Source organism: Adelges cooleyi, unplaced genomic scaffold (assembly GCF_023614345.1).
Source record: "Adelges cooleyi isolate 19-005CV unplaced genomic scaffold, UGA_ACOO_1.1 ACOO_flye_CR_arks_rails_tigmint_CR_PRNA_30, whole genome shotgun sequence".
Taxonomy (NCBI): domain Eukaryota; kingdom Metazoa; phylum Arthropoda; class Insecta; order Hemiptera; family Adelgidae; genus Adelges; species Adelges cooleyi.
In genome coordinates this window covers 190,878-208,379 of record NW_026095971.1, presented here as the reverse complement: position 1 = coordinate 208,379, position 17,502 = coordinate 190,878, and the positions used below count along the sequence as shown (strand labels likewise).

The 17,502-nt window shown below is 33.4% G+C and overlaps 2 protein-coding genes across 4 annotated transcripts in view; one reads left to right on the top strand and one right to left on the bottom strand.

The window, feature by feature from the left end:
* Window positions 1–1,600: 1,600 nt before the first annotated feature.
* LOC126838133 (uncharacterized) lies at window positions 1,601–7,394 on the bottom strand. Of its 2 annotated transcripts, none has more exons than XM_050572286.1 (4): window positions 6,925–6,985; window positions 4,943–5,926; window positions 4,232–4,875; window positions 1,601–3,175 (listed from the first exon to the last, which is right to left on the bottom strand). In XM_050572286.1, the coding sequence occupies exons 2-4, from the start codon at window positions 5,892–5,894 to the stop codon at window positions 2,207–2,209; spliced, it is 2,565 nt and encodes an 854-aa protein (XP_050428243.1). In that variant the 5' UTR covers window positions 5,895–5,926; window positions 6,925–6,985; the 3' UTR covers window positions 1,601–2,206. The 2 variants fall into 2 exon arrangements, with proteins under 2 accessions (XP_050428243.1, XP_050428242.1); XM_050572285.1 differs by lacking the exon at window positions 6,925–6,985 and adding an exon at window positions 7,045–7,394 and having other exon boundaries at window positions 1,602–3,175.
* Window positions 7,395–16,445: 9,051 nt separating this feature from the next.
* The window catches only part of LOC126839354 (serine/threonine-protein phosphatase 2B catalytic subunit 3-like), a 54,298-nt gene continuing 53,241 nt past the window's right edge, over window positions 16,446–17,502 (top strand). Inside the window, exon 1 of one of the 2 annotated variants that reach the window (XM_050574640.1) lies at window positions 16,446–17,154. In XM_050574640.1, coding sequence (XP_050430597.1) covers window positions 17,106–17,154 — 49 coding nt within the window. In that variant the 5' untranslated portion in view covers window positions 16,446–17,105. The remainder of the gene's footprint in view (window positions 17,155–17,502) is intronic. The other variant, XM_050574641.1, reaches the window with a different exon arrangement.

Genomic DNA, 17,502 nt, shown 5'->3' with positions numbered 1-17,502 from the left:
CTCACAATGCTGAAGCCAGCAAAAAGGAATGATCTCTAACATTGCTCTAACTTTGATAGGCTGACTTTTTCTGGAGTCGGTCTTGGACTACCCTTTTTTCACCGTTAGGTTTTTGTTGTGGTATTTTATGTCTGTGGCATTTACAATTATTAATGTATGTGTTATTTTAATCGGTTGTAAGTTTAAAGGTACAAGTATGAGGATGAAAGTTTTCCTCTAACTGTCATCTGCCCAAAGAGAGAGAGAGACCTCCACTCGCCCTTTTCGCATTTATAAATACTATTATTATATACTTAATTTATACTAGTAGATAATATAATGTTAGCAATAAAAAAAATCTAAACGAATAAGAGCTTAATTTAAAACGCTTAGAAAAAATGTTTTTGACCAGGTAATTGGAATATTATATTTTTCCAGATTACTCCATTCTGAGCGTGACGGGAAAATGTATATGTTAACTGTATTTAACCGGGTTACTGTATTTTGACCTTAACAACGATACAATATATTAAATATTTTTAATATTGTTCCAGATTACTCAATTGTCGCCATAGTTTATGAAATTTATTGTTTCACTGTAGTCGAAAAGGAGTAATATACTATTGTTCTGATTACCTAAGTTATACATTTTAAAAACAAATAAAATAGCTAAAAATGGTGGGTGTTAAAGATATTGCTTAAAGAAAGCCGTAGACACATAAGCTAATTCTCTACAAAACTCTTCTAAGAACTATGGGATAGCCATTTGGGGGTCAGCGAAATCCTCGGATACAAGAACTATTCAGGCTTTCCAAAATATTTGTATGCGTGTGATCACCGGAGCTTCTTGGTTTGTGACAAATGACTTCAGCTTAACGTTCAATCGGTAAACAAGATCGCCGAGTTGTATTACAACCGTTTCCACTCAAAACTGAGCTCAAGCTCAAATCAACTTATCGTGCAGCTAGCAACTGACAACCTCCCTGGGGGAATCGTCTCAGGCGCCTCAAAAGGAGATGGTGCCGCGACTTAAAACGTTAATTTGATTTTATATTCATTGAGGTACCCCTAATGTGGGGTCTCCTCGCGTTAATCATGTACATATTTTTGTAAATATTATAAAAAAATTTACTGTAAACAATTTTTACAGATTGTACGTCTCAAAAAAAACGTTTCTAAAAAAAAAAACCCTCTGCTGTCTTTATTATTTGCAGAACTACGTTGTTAGACTTTGACAGTGATCTAGTTTTTTCTTTTTAGATTTACTTTATGAATGTGTCAATAATTGATTGAACTGTGCATGTATTGCTTATAAAGTAATGTATACATCAGTAAAATGATCAAATTAAGATTTACTCTAGATAGAACAGATTCCATACTGATTTTTAAACTGATGGTGCTCTGTGATATTACAATATTTATATTTACTCATAAAAATCATATACTTAATTTTTAGAGGATTATTAATTAATTTATAATATAATAATAAATAAATAATACAAGTACAACACTGAAAAAAAATTCTACTATAAATACAAATTAAAAATCTTATTATACAATAAATAAACAACATAAAGCATATTTGTTTTAATTTTAAAATAAATAGAAATTTACATTAATCATTTTTTATAATCATGGGAAATATAACGTGGTTTTTATTTCAAGTTTATGGACACAATACATTAAAAAAAATCTCTTAAATTTAAATAATTTTAAGTAAGAATATTTACTATTAAAAGTTTATATATTCTATCAGTATTTTAAATGTCAAAAACTTAAGAAAATTTGTTATGGATTAAATTATTATTTTATTCTGAAAATTTAAAGTCCCTCTTTTAAGTGTTCCAACAGCAAGTAAGGTGGACAGTTGCAATAATTATGAATAGTTTTTAATGTAATGTCCTCATTAAAAAACATTCCGATTTCAAACAATACTTTTTATTGCTGGGAAATATATACACTTCAATTAAGTTAAATGAAAAAGTATTTTTCAAATATTGACATCTTAAGTGTGCTAGTTTAGATTTTTGTTTACATTTATGAATTGCCAATTATATTACATATTATAAATATAAATGCATTTATCGAAGATATGGCAAAAAATTCACATAGAGGTATGAAGATTAAAACAATAAAAATATATTGAGCCATCATAGCAAAACTAGTTAAGTAACATAAAAAAATAGTAATAATATTAAAATATAGCGTAATAACTAATACAAATCAATTAACATGAATATGAATTAATTTCATCATTATCATTATCCAATTTTTCATCATATATTAACATGTTGTCGATAATTTTTGCCACAGCTTTGTAGTCTTTTTCATTGGTCTTATGTTTGTTAGTAGATGTCTTATGTCTTTTCAACACTTTTAATTCTTCTTCTAATGTGATTTTAGGAGCCTTAACTCGTTTTTTCAACGCTTTAGCCTCAATGGATTTGCTCAGTGGTGTTGGTGGTTCACTGATGACTATTGACTTTGCTGACGAGCCCGCCCAATTTTGATTAAATAATGGAGGTGTTACGCTTCTGGACTTGTCTGTGCGTGAAGTTAAACTTAATTTCCCTGGAGATTCCATTATATTGAAATTGCTCATTTCACCAAAACCGTCAACATCCAAGTCATCAAACAGACCTCCTTGTTGCGATGAATTCTTAACAGAAGATAACACTTCATTCTTCCTCTTTTTTTTACCATGGTTTTTAGGTTTTTCATCAAATACTGTAGTTTCGAGTTGTTTTTTAGAAAGTTCCTTGGCTTTTTGTTTAGTCAATTTTGTTTTAGTTAAGACACTGTCATTTTTTAAAAATTTATGATTAATGATATTTTCTTTTTGGGAACAATTCTTTAATGAGGTTTTCGAGTTATGCTGCTTAACGAGTTCAACCGAACTAGTTGTGGAATTTGTATTTGTTAATTTGAGTTTAGATAGGCTTTTATTGGTACTATTCATTGAAAAATTATCTTGTGTTTTACTTCTGGACTGTTTAATACTATTAATGCTGTTTACATTTAAATTATTTACCGATTCTTGCCTGGACTGGTTAGAACAATTGGCAACAACTAGAGAAGATTTGTCTGATGATGTTTGTTTTGATTTACATTTAGTAGATATTGCAGTTGTCTTGGCTTTCATTTTGCTTGATTTATCAATTGGAGTTAGACTTTGAGGTTTCAAAAAATTATTTTCCTAGAAAATTATAATAAATTCAATTTTACTATTGGCACAATTGAAATGACTGGTTTTTTTTTTTAATTTAATAATTAGCAATACGTGTAAAATAAAAAATCAGTCTTCAGCATGACATACATTAATACTACCCACATTTACAGTTACTCTAATAATAATACTAACCGGCACTGCTAAACCTTATTGTTAAATAAAGTCTAGCCAACCAAGACTGTTATTAATTAAGGTATTTTATAAAACAATAAGTTAAAAAAAGTTTACTCCTTCCTCATCACATATTAATAAAAACACAGAGGGACAGAGTCGCTGAGTAGATAAAGGCGGCGGTGCTGAAAACCAAAAACGCTGGTTTAAATCCAGCCACGGGCGGTCTTTCTCACTGTGCAGGACAATCTGTTTAGGAGAAAAGACTGCCATCCCCTCCTCTAAGCATAGTAGAAATAGCGGTGGAAAAAACGAAAAATTATCTTATTTTTACACATAACTATTTCACTGGTCGATAACCAGTTTCGGATAACTATTTTTGACGTTTAAAGTTTAGGGCAGGAGGAAAGGTGGAGTGTATTATTTTTATCTGCACGCAATTCCCCTCCCATCCTAACTTTTAAACTTTAAAAATAGTTGTCCAAATCTTGTTATTATTATTATTAACCGGTCAAAAATTTTAGTACATTATTTTAAATTAAAAAAATTAATAAAATATATATGTTACCATTTAAAATTCAAAAGTTTCTGTCAAAAAAACTAAGTTGGGAAGGGCGTAAGAAAAAAAATTGTGAAAAATTTACATCACATTGTACAAAACCACGTGAAAAAAAAAAATTAAATTTCTTATTAAACCTTATGAGATGATGAATAGCCCATGATAAAAGAATCACCCTATATAAATATTTTTTTTTCTTTAAACAACACTCAACATTTAAATGAGGATTTGGAGGAGTAAACACTAAAATGTAATGCTATTTTTATGATTAATCGAATTGGAAATAAAAAATTAACGTTGACCTTATATTAAAATAATTTTAAGATAATAAATATTTACAAAGTATAAATTACCTGTGTTTGTTTAGTTAATGATTGTTTTTTTTTTACAACAATGGAATCATTAACAGCGTCGAGAGTTTTACTACTCTTACAGTTTGCTACAGCATTTTGGCTATTCAACTTATGACATAATTTTTTTTTTAAAAGTTGACTTGGAGTGTGACTTGGTTGCAGTTTTGGTCTCTTAGGAGTTGATGCCAACAAAGGTATTTGATACCTTTGTTGCTTATTTATACCATGTTCTGCAGTCGAGTCATACTCAGAAAATTTTCTTTTACAAGAAACTTCTTTATGTGGAAAGAAACTACTATTATAAGTGGTACCTTTCCTGGTCATACTGGCATTCATACTAGCAGGTGGTTTAGATGATTTTACGGGCCCAGCAGGAGATTCCAGAGAAAAATTTAAAGCTTGTTTTTCGGTTACTTTTTTAACTGTTATAGATTGTCTGATTAATAACTTCCAATTCTTTGGTATACCCTGGATCTCGCAACATATATTATAAATATCTTTTGGGTGACCTCTAACAATATTACCCATTAGTCGATAAATGCCATTTTTGGTTTTTATAAGATTTTTTTCTTTGCGCGTTTCCAAAATTCCAGCATCATGACCTTCTTCCAGTGTAGTTACTTTATCTTCAGCTATGAGTGTACCTAAAAAGTAAAAAAAAATATTTAATAATAATTATAAATATACTGTTTCAAATCAATAATAGTTTACCTGACACTACTAACACTGCTTTTACATTTTTTTGGTGTGTAAATTGTTTCAAGTTTACTGACCACATAGATAAATACTTCACTATATTTTTGGTTAAATTATTCAACTGATTTTGAGGAATGATATTTAACTGACTTGTATGATCTGTTTTGGTAGAACAGTTTGTTTTGTTTGGTAATCCAACAACAATTTTAAATCCAACACCTTCTAAAAGAGATTCTACACTATTACTCTTGTTTTGTGAACCAGTATTATGTTGTGATCTAGAAGTGGATGTGTTTTCAATTATTGTCATATCAGAGTATGCATTCGGAATAGCAGCTTCGTGTAATTCTGGCTCATGCTCTTCGGTTTGATTTCTTGTATCATAATGTGATTTTTGACTTTCTTTGCTCATTTGTTCATTTAATTCAACAACTGTAGTACGTAACTTGGAAGATCTTGAAGAACCCTCCGTACTCATTACTAAGTCATCAATACACGGTAATACTCCATTTGGCCGCATCGTAACACTTGTTGGAGGTTTAAATGGGTTTAAGGGTTCAATAGGTTGATAATTTGTTTCTGGAAGCCGGAACGCACTTTGACGATTTGTACTGATCATTGATATTGTAGAAGATGGTCTGCAATTGAAACTCATAGAAGGTCTTGAATACATAGGAGCAATATGTGATACATTTGTCAGGCGAGTAGCATTTGCACCACTACGCTGGCCTTCTTCTATTATACCCTTTACTCGTTTTAGAAAGTTTGAGAATTCAAACTCAAATTTACGAAATGGTTGAACTTGCAAAAACTCTGTCATGGTGTTGCGTAACTCCATAGTTTTATCTTCCATAATATCATTGAAAAGTAAAGTTTCAGCATGTCCGGGCATCATCGTAAGTGGTCTTATTGGGGCTAGAGGCGCCTTAAATGTAGATGAAGTTGTGTCAAATTGATGGTTAGCCATAGTATCCAATCAAATCAAAAGAAAATGATTATCTAAAAAATAAAAATAAAATAAAACATTTATTACAACTCGCAAAACAAGATTTCAAATATAGCAAAACACGTATACTTCCATGGATATCCTATAATTATTTTTTATTGTACTCTTTCAAGATGAAAATAAATTCATTTAAATTTATGGACAAAAACTCAATTTACTTCAAAATGCAATAACTTTGTATAAATCAACTTTTTTCAAAAATAATTTATTTTTATACCATTAATTTTATTTAATTTATACACTACAACAAAAAAAGGTACTATAGTTTAAATACAGAAAGTATAGAATAATATTATATTGACATTTTTAGGTTTGTTGTGACTCTCTAGTTTTGCTTCTCGATATTTTGCTATTCTCTAATTAATAAACTGTCAACACAATAAGCGGGGAAAAAAAATATTCCTACAACGAGATAAAAAATGGTATAACAACACGATGCGACTACTAACGGAATTTTCAAAGACTCGATTGCTTAGGGGTTAAAAAACATTCATAATACAAAAAAATTAACAATTGCAACAAATAATACAGTGACTAAAAAATATTGATAATTATGATACCTATGCACTAGAAAAACTTGAGCAACTTATTGTTATATATAATAAAATAATATTTAAAACCCTTAATCATAAAAAATGTCGTTAGCGCTGAAGATGACAACATCGTTGCTAAAATACGTCGTATACGCGGAGAGTATATAATTTTTTATGGTTAAGGGTTTTAAACATTATTTTATTACCTATGTACTGCTACATAAAAATAGTATTTTTCTTGATTTAGAAATCACAAGAAACCACCAGTTTAATGTCTAATTACAGACTTACTTAAATTTGACTTGCTAAATTATAATAATTTTATGAACTCTCTTTAAATTTGCTTTAAAGTTATAAATATTAGTTAGGTACTGTCTTATTTGATGCAGACGTTAATATGGTTGTGTTAAGGTGCAGACCGAATAAGCACGAATTTATCATATATTTAGTATTCTTACTAGTTACGAAAGCTACTCTTACTAAATAAGACTTGTATTTATTTAGTGGCCTAGAAAAAAAACTATGATGCATTAACGTTATATTGAATGTTTACATTTAAATTAAAGACTCCCACTTACCAAAATTAAAAGTTGTAGATGGACCATTTAATGACCATCGGTGAAAAAGTTGGATTCACAAATATTATTAATCAATAAAATTATAAAAGCAAAATGTTATAAAAAATATTAATGTGAGAACGTAAATGTAATAAAACGAACTAAACGTTAACAAAGCTAAATTTAAATAACCGAAAATGGAAACTAATTGAAAACATTATATATTACGAACTGCTATTTTAAAATTTAACAACGGTATGTTCAATGTTGTACTTGTTGTTGTCATTTAGATTTGAAAATTTAACATTCATTCATCATTCATTGGGCAATCCGCGATAGGAGGGTTTGATGAAGTTTCACCGTTCGTGTTTGAAATTAAAATTTCGTTTGTAAAAGTGGTAGGGAGTAAGGAAAACGTTAAGATTTTGCTAGGCTATTTTACAGTGTAGCCAAATATACCAACCATTTCCCGCCAAAACTAACCTCAAAACTTGTCAATGATAATTGATAAGTGATAATAGATAATTATTGGTCAATTAGAAAATAATAAGTATAAATCATTAATAAATAAATTATAATTTATAGCTGTAGGTAAATAAAATAAAAATGTATAAATATTAAATCACAACACTGCCATTTGGACGAACAATCTTTTATATTCATTCTTGTTAGATTCGAACGATGTGATTTGTGAAGAACACTTTCAAGAGGACCTTATATTATATTATGTTTGATAAATTTAATAATATTGTTTAATAATTACTCACAAGACCTTGCTTTATGCTTACAAAAAAAAAAAGGGCTGACTACACATTTTTACTCATTTGTTGTTAAGTAGAATTTATTTGCTATAGCAGTCATATATTTGTATGTTAACAATGTATTTAGATCACAATTTGTAACAGAAAAGTTCTAACATTTTTGTTATTAGTTATAACTATGATAGTTATTGAGGTATGAGAGTGACTCTCATATAACGGTCATTCGCATAACTGCTGTAGCAGTCATGTCCGTCAACTTGTTAAGAGGGCGTCGCATCGCCCATTTTTAAGGAGTAAAGTATAGGCAATTTTTTACAAAATCTTAATTTAAAGGTTAAACTGATGTGTAATTATTAGTTCAATAACTAGGACTCTATTTTGGTAGTTAATTTTTTTTTTGGACTATCACAGCATCCTTGAAAGCGATTTAAAAATGTTTTTTCATCTTAACTTGTTTAAGCAGACTGAAAATAACTCGCTTAATTTTGGATTTAGAGTACAAACACTTATTATAAAATTAAAAGAGAACAATATTTCGGATGGCAGGACGGTGCGTTTTTTTCATTATTCTAAGTATAACGCTCAATACATAGTTTAGAAATAACGACTATTTTAACATTTTTAAATGACTGTAACTTATATAAAATTAATTTTTTTTAAAAAACGCACCTCTTGCTCTCCGGAATATTGTTTTCTTTCAATTTCATAATGGGTGCTTTTACTCTAAAACCAAAATTAAGCGAGTTATTTTCAGTCTGCTTAAACATGTTTTTACCACTGAAAATCACCGGTGCGATGCCCTCTTAAGACAAACTTGAAAATGTCAATAATTTATAAAAAGAACACCAGTGACCAGTAGTAGTCATAATTCATTAAAAATGAATACATATAATGTGCATACAATTCAATCAAGATCATTATACATTTTTATAATATTAATTGATTAAATATGATTTAATTATTATATATTTCCATGTGTGTGTATCGTCATATATATAAAACTTTATTATCCCATGTCTTTTCAATTTGTATTCCATGGGAAACCTAACAACTCTATCTATCTATTTCTAACGTTTAATAACGCGGCAGTATGTGTGAGAGGCGCAGTCCATATCTTTATAGGTCTATGGTGTTACATAGTCCATTCAAAATAGCCAAAAAAAAAAAAGTTAACTTCGAAATAATTCGCATAGAGCTGAAAATTGGTACACACCTCAAGTATACCATTACAAATGAAATGTCAAAAGTCCCCATCGATCCCAATGCTGCTAAAAATTGTATTCGAGGTCAAAGGCCACAAAAATAGGTTTTTCTCACATGTCTATTAAACTTTAAGTATTTTCGTAAAAATAGCTTTTACATAATTAGTAGATCTAGTAATTTCCTAGGAAAAAAAATATCTTTAATTTTTTATAATAATAATAATAATAATACATAATTTAATCATTGTATCTTTCTATATTATTTATTTTTTTTAAATACAGAACCAATGAGGGGGAACTGTTTTCCACATGACTTCCCCTCATTAGCCGTCATCGTTTATTCACATATGTACATATATAAATACTGTTTTTTGTAAGAAAATCCACTTTAACCCTGCGGGCGGGGGGGGGGCTCACATTTATATTTACATGCCCGGTTTTATACAATTATTTACAATCATTACGCTATTATGTCACTCTTCCTCTAAGGAGTCGCTCCCGTTCTCTTCCGTCTTTTGTTTTCGCATCCATTATCGTGCCCACCATGCTGACGAATGCTGTCTGCGCTTTGTCAGCGGCCTCTATGACTACCTAACCTAACCTAACCCACTGTACGCTCTACAGTGTCCATCGGATCCTGACAGTACACACATTGTGGACTCCGGGCTATTTTCCTCCTCCACAAAGTACTCTTGGAAGCACCCTGTCAACACTTGTGTTAGGTGAAACGTTACTACCGGGTTCGGTCTCCCTATCCATCGGGCCAGACTCGGCAAGATCCGTCTAGTCCAGCTAGCTTTCGGTGAAGCGCTCAACTTTTCCTGCCACTCGGTAATTGTTCTAGCCCTTTCCGCCGGTTAAATGCTAATAGGTTGGGTAGTACCTTCTGCCTTTCGAAACTTAACCCTCTCTCTCTCTCTCTCTTGGGTTATTAAGTCCGCTGGTGGCATGCAGGCCAACATCAGGGCCGCATCGTCAGACACGGTGCGGTAGGCTCTGATTACACACGTAGGGCTACTCGACGTTGGACTTTGATACACGCCTTCCTATTTTTTGCCGTCTTTAATGCAAGTTTCGCCCATGTTGGTGATGTGTGGGACATTTTGGAATGCACTACCGTCGTTAGCAATAATCTTTTCGATTGGGACGGTCCGCCGATGTTTGGCATGAGTCTTCCAATTGCATTCGTTGTTTTTCCAACTTCCATAGTAGCTTTATTTATATGAGTTAAATGCGTTTTTAACATCCAGTGCTATGTTTTCCTGGGTTATCTAACATACACAGAGGTCTGTAGCTAGATAGCTGGTCTACTGGTTTATCTCCTCCCTTGTAAAGTAGCACGAGCCTGGCTCGTTTCCACCTAAGCGGAAAATAGCCGGCCTCTAAACAGGCGTTTAGAGCATCTAGTACTAGGTTCGGGGAATGTTTTGGACCTCGTTTAGAATTCCATCCGGTCCTGGTGCTTTTCCAAATGGCAGTCGAGTAACTGCCGCTTCCAGCTCTTGCATAGTGAAAGATGCTGCAACAACACTGTTTTGGCGTCCATTTTCGATTGGAATAGAGTCCCAGTCTATAACTGCATGATCTGGGAAGAGATAATCTGCGATTTCTTCTTCCCGTCCTTGTGCCGCAGTACAGTATGTGTGTCTGACCAGCTTTTTTGTCACAACCTTGTATGGTAGCCCCAAGGATCACCATCGATAGACCTACATAGATTATCCCAACATTGTGCTTGAGCATTTCGTATCGCGTTCCTCAGGGCTTTCCGGGCATTCCTCGCTTCACCTTTTTCTTGTTTGCATAGATAAACTCCGTGGCGTTGGCTGCTCGTTGGTAACGCCTGTGAGCGGCTAGGGATTTTTTTCATAGATCTGCAATTTGTTCATTCCACCAGTACACCCCTTTCTTGCGGTATGGGTTGGCTTTGCCTTTCAGCGGCATACAAGCATTACAAGCACCTATTAGATAAGTGCTTAATTCCTCCACTGTCTCATACACGCTTGTCGTAGACTCAGCATAAGGTTTTGTTGAGGTTTGGCAATACTCTGACAGCTTGGACCAATTCAATTTGCGAGTAGACCATCAATGGTGTCATTGTTGTGTCACTCCTTGACACGTTATTTCTTATTTCCTCTGTAGGATCTAGGTTGAACTCGATGTATAGATGGTCGCTTAGGGAGTCCATCTCTGTCACAACTTTCCAGTTTTTAATTTTCAAATTAGTTCCTCGAATTAATTGGTCAAGAATAGATTCTGATGCTCCTCTGCGGAAGGTAGGCTCAGTTCCCGCGTTTCCTAATCCGAAGCCCATGCTTGCTATTAATTCAGCCAGTAATTCACCCCAGACAAATAACTTTAAAATAGTCTAACACAAATACAACTATTGTTGTAGGTAAAGATTTCGATTTGTTAATAATACTAACTGCACGAACTTCTGTGGTAAGACGATTTACCTTTTGAAACCTGGAAAAGCTCAAACAGAAACAAAAATGTATTCATCACTAAGTTTAACCTCATATTCAAAATGTCAAGCTCATATCTTATTTTTACATGCAATAACTGGCTGTGATATTACGTCAGCACTCTATCAAAGAGGTAAAACAGAAGTATTTAAATTATTTGAAAAATGTCAGGATTTAGTTGATTGCGCTGAAGTATTTAAAAAGATTGACTCTTCTCCAGACATTATTCTTACAAATGGAATTCGTTTCCTTCTTGCAATGTACGGAGCTCTAAAAAAAATTGATTCTATTGACAAGTATAGATATTTAAGTTTTGTAAAAAATACACGAAGTAATAAAAGTGTTAAGTTATCCTGTCTTCCTCCAAAATCTTCCGCTGCTTAACAACATTTATATCGTGTCTACTATCAAGTCCAAGTATGGCTAGGAAACGAACTGAACCCTGAAGACTGGAATGGTTATTTAAATATAACAGTTTGGAGCAAATTCAAACTACTCCCTCCTGCTCCAGAAATACTTCTTAATAATATTTTTTGTAATTGCAAAAAAGGTTGTAATTATAAATGTGGTTGAAAGAAAATCGGTTTATTTTGTTCACTAGTATGTAATAACTGTCAAGGCCAGTCTTGCTCCAATGTTGAATCGAATACCATAGATAATGAAATTTATGATTAAGCTATCAATGAAAAAATATTTGATTCATCTTTTTTATTAAATCAACCTATAGAAGTTCAGCTACAAGAGGATGAAGTAAGTGAAGAAAAACCATAATATAGATTTCAAAAAGAAGAATATTACTGTCGAAAAATTTAAAGACTATTATTCATCTTAACATAATTTTACAAAATCAATTGAACTTGATTCCTAATAAAGAGTTCTGGTTTAATAATTAATTATCCATTGTACCATTTTTTTTTTCAATTCTAAAAAATCTTTAGTAAAAATGTATTTCACAAAAAAATTATAGATTATACCTTCAGAGAATAATACAAAAAAAAATGTGCCTAACACCTCAAAGATATTAAAAAGATGAAATTTATTTAAATTTTGAAACCGCAATATCTCGTGAAATATTACTCACAGGAAAAAATTAAAGATACTTTTTTTTAGAAAATTACTTGATCTACAAATTATGTATAAGCTATTTTTACGAAATTACTTAGTTTAAGAGATATGTAAGAAACCCTATTTTTGGGTCCTTTGACCTCGAATATTTTTTTTAGCAGTAATGGGATCGATGGGTACTTTTGACATTTCATTTGTAATGATGTACTTGAGGTGTTTACTAATTTACAGCTCTAGGTGAATTATTCCGAGGGTAAATGTTTATTTTGACTGGACTAACAATATGACAATCAGCAATTGTTTGTAATTGATAGTAAATACTTAATGTTTTCGTAATTTTATTGTATTTCATTTTATTTATCAGTCATCAAAAACAGAATATTTTAGTAATTGTAATAATATCATTATTCAGTCTGTACACCGTATACCCGTGTTATTCTTCGTCGAAAAATTCGTTCGTTCGTTCAAAGTACAAAAAAATAGCAAGTGCCGCTTTTCTAAGAAAAATTGTATTAGAGCAAAATCTTTGAGGCGGCCCAAAAAAGTCAGCTTATAGTAGTGATATCTATATCGTGGCCAAGTCTGCTATTTCTTTAGTTCATAACCTTACTTCACTCCTATTTTAATGATCAACACATCTCTTTTATTTGTATTGCTTAGCACTTGACCAGTTTCTGAATGAAGCATAAAACATCATTATCAAATGTACTTACTTGGGAGTTACGTGGGTGATAGGAAGGCGATAACTCAGAAGATAAGAAAAGAGGTTCAGATCTCGTCCCAAAAAAGTCAGCAAATCAAAGTAGCGGTTGTCTGTTTTATGCCTCATTCAGGAACTGGCCAAGTGTTAAGCAATACAAATAAAAGAGATGTGTTGATCATTAAAATAGGAGTGAAGTAAGGTTATGAACTAAAGAAATAGCAGACTTGGCGACGATGTAGATATCACTACTATAAGCCGACTTTTTTTGGGAGGGGGGTCTGGAACTTGGCCCTTTTTCGCTGTTAAGTTTTTGTTGGGGTGTAAGTAATTCGGTCCAAAGGAAAAAAAGTTACTTTCTCAGCTATCATTTCGATGCTATAATTGAAATTGTTTTAATAACCTATTCTAACTAACAATATAGACGTATAACTAAATTTTTAGTTGATACTAATAATGTAAATTAATAATCCAAAATTTACAATTAACGCTGTTTTAGCTATTTAAAAATCATATAGGTAAAACCTAACCTATATATACTTGATATAGTAATACTACTTGATATGGTATACTTGATATAGTAACAATATCAAGTTGTGTATATCTAAGTAAAATTTACAAATTAACTCGGACACTAAATAATTGCTTTAGGATTTCAACTGGGAAATTAGTTTGGTTTCAATAAAAATATTTTACTGAGATAAACAGCTTTATATTGTGCAAACATATTTTAGTACTTATACGATTTTTAAATGGCTAAAATAGCGTTTATGTGAAAACCCTGATTTTCGAATTCTCATCAGTTGATTCTTGAGAAATTATAATGTAACTTTATTTAGTTTTAAAAAAATGAACAAATCTTGATTCCGTTAATCCAATGGACTTAATTATTAGAATTTTCATCATTTTCATTTGATACGTCTACTTTATGAAACTCTAATCGTGGATCAATTAAAACTGATGACAGAAACTCCATCTTTTTCAAATCTTTAAGTAGTTCATTAACCTTTACGTTTATGATTTCAAGTCTTCGATTAAGATCTTCAATGGATGAATGATTCGACATTTTCTTTAAAACCAAAACATCGATTTATATTATTTAGTGCAATATAAGTGATGTAGCTGTATAAGAATGTATATATATATATATAATTCATATTATTATTATAATACATAACAACGGTAGTTTTTTTGTCCCGGGTCTCACAACTGTCATCTGGAATTAACATGTTTTAAAAACGTCAAATTGCGTATAAAAAAGTAGAACAATTAAATGTAAATTAATAACGTCGAATTAATAGATTTTAACAACTTTTCCAGCTAAAACTGTAGTTGTTGTTATGTTAGGACTTTTCATACCTCAAAATTAATGTTTATATATTTTAATTATGAAAATTCTAATTTCTGTGGTACTATACCGTAAATACCAATATTAGTATACAAACTGTATTAATAAACAAAAGAGCAAATTGTCGTAATCAATATTTTTCGATTACGATTTCTGATTTGTTGAAGTCTACTGGTGAAAAAGTCGTCGTGGTAACAAAATTAAAAATACATCGTCGTAAAGCCGATGCTTCTCAGATCCGCATGGAAGCTAATCATTTCTTTTTTTTTTTTAAATAAAATTTCGACATCTATGGCTATTATCGGTCAGGTTTGTGTAGGTTGAAAAACTCTGGTGGTCACCCATCCGGAATCAACGGCGCAGCTTCAGACGTCCAGTGTTAATTGAGATTATACCACTGCACCACGCCATAACCACCAACAAATAATTATTAATAATAACGAATTATTCATGTCAAATTGTATTCGATAGTAGCGCAGATATTGAATTGTTTCCACGATCGAGAGCGCGGTAAAATTGTATCCGCGTTTACGATGTGTCGTTTTTAAATAACTCTTTTAAGAAGTACAATACACAATAGGTGCATTAGGCTTGTATTTTTTAAGTACGCGACAAGCGCGTTTTATTTAATTATTTCAAATCAAGGTGCCTCAAGAGCTGTTAAGAGGCAACAGCTGTCGAGGCCTGCGAGCGCCGACCCCCGGTATCAGCGCCGCAGAGCACAGCCGTTGACCGTCAGCCGCCGGCCGCGGTGTACGAAAATCGAAATACGAATTACAAATGCGCTATGCGGACTAGAAGTGTGCCGCGAGGCCGTGTGGACATGATAGGCCAGACAAGAGCGCTCTACCGTCGTCAGTCGGGTGGTGCGCATGCGCACAACGCGGTCTTAACGATTTTATAATATTAAATTATATTACACGGCAGACCCGAGCGCGCGCAACGGCCGGGTCGCGTTAAGCTCACGACGAGTCACGGGCGAGCGAGCGAGAGGGAGAAATAACGTGGTTTTTATCATTATCGGTTGGCGTTATTTTTTCACCGCCTCATGGCGCGGCGATGCACGTACCTCTTGCCGCTCCCGCCTCCCTCGAATCTGTCTCGGCTCTCGTAATTGTGCGCGCGCATACAAACACACACACATTTTGTTTGCGGTGCGTGCACCATTTTCACAAAACGACATAAATCTCCTTAATGCGATATTGGTCCTATACAATAATAATTGTTGTAGGTTTGAAGTAGTGTCAATGGACGGCCCCTCCCCTCCGCTTTGTAAATAAAACTTAGCCTTTAAATTTTACCTATTGTACATACTAATACAGATTGTAAATATTTTCAAATAAAAGAAAAAAGGTTTTTTCTAGATCGTTGTAGGTATATCGAAATCGATTACCGGCTCGATAGTACGCATAAAACATTGTTGTCACTACAGCTATTTATTTTGGTCGATAAGCGGATTTACTGTACACCGCCGCGCCGTCAGATCGGTCATCAGTGGTTGGTTGTGCCGTGTGCGGTGTACGTTAAATACAAAAGCTCGGGTAAAAAATTTGCGTCGGTTGGTTGTGTACGGCGATAACAATTATTAAATCGAAAAATATATGATATATATTTTAACAAAACGTCCCGTATTCCAATTTATTAGCCATTCCAGACGCTGTAGTGGTAGTAGTATGTTGTAGTACTAATGGTCGCCAGACCGTAGTATAATAAAGTATCAGAACTATCCGTTGTCAAGTGTTTGTGTACCACGCGAAACACTGCTATTATAATATATATATATATATATATATGTTATTATAATATAGTGAAAATATTATACCGACCAATGCTCACACACTCACGTAAACACATACGCTCTCATACGGTGTAACAACGCGCGCGCGATTATGCGGCCAACAGCAGCAGCACCTTCGCTGTCGCCACCATCAGCAGCGAGCAGCAGCTAGCTAGTAGTACCGCCGCGGCCGACGATAAGTGCTAATCTAAAAAAAAAAAAAGTATAAAAACTGGCTCGTTGTTGGTTACTTTTTTATTATTATTATTATTATTATTATAGCTTGTAGGAAACCGGCGTTATAACGCTCCGTCGTCTTCGCTGTCATTGGCGCGCGTCCAATACCGAATTTCGATTGGAAATATCATATTTTATTATTATTTACACTGTTCGGCGGTTCTAGTGATCATTGATAAGTCAAACGATAAATTTTAATAGGCATTTCGCGTTATTCCATGTCCACGCCAACGCGTACCGTCATAGCCAAAACGATATCATAATACTTTTGTCAACGTCGTGTTCGGCGCGTTATCAAACGTGAAAATAATACTGTTCAATCGGACGTTAATGTCGCACGCGGCGTGACGCGGAGACTTGTGGACGACGCCACAGTGAATAAGCACCAGCAGCACGGGTTCGGTACCGTCGTCGTCGTCGCCGCCACCGCCGCCGCCAACACGTCGTCCGAATACGTCAAGGAAGTGCGGACGCCGGATAAAGAAATAGCCAGCAGCAGCAGCGGCAACCCCGACGTACGAGACGCAACCATGTCGAACAACAGCCAAAAGTTGCCCACTACCGAGAGGGTGATAAAAAGTGAGTGGTCAATAAATTCGTATTTTTTTTTTTTGCTTTTCCGTTTCGCTCTATTTGTCCTCTCGTCATTGCCGTTGCCAGTTATTATAACGGAATGTGTTTTTCACCCGGCTGAGTTTTCCTCTCGTTTAACGATCGAGCGTGCGCCCCCTCCCTTATTCGGTTTTCCTCATCCCCCTCGTGACCGATTCCTTCCCTCCGACCTTGCGATGCCGCCGCCGCCGCCGCCGCCACTGCCACTATAGCCGTCGCGGTCGCCGATTGTCTATAAATACCTATAATACCTCGGGTGTACGCGTATTTCCATACGCAATATTATATTATATTGTAAAACCGAGCGTGTTAAAT

What these genes read in the sequence shown, in the direction of transcription:
- LOC126838133 (XM_050572285.1), bottom strand. Translation starts at nt 5,894, where the DNA reads ATGGCTAACCATCAATTTGACACAACTTCATCTACATTTAAGGCGCCT. An exon ending in AGCAGTGTTAGTAGTGTCAG is followed by an intron (nt 4,876 to 4,942) that starts GTAAACTATTAT and finishes TTTACTTTTTAG; the next exon opens with GTACACTCATAGCTGAAGAT. An exon ending in CATTAACTAAACAAACACAG is followed by an intron (nt 3,176 to 4,231) that starts GTAATTTATACT and finishes ATAATTTTCTAG; the next exon opens with GAAAATAATTTTTTGAAACC.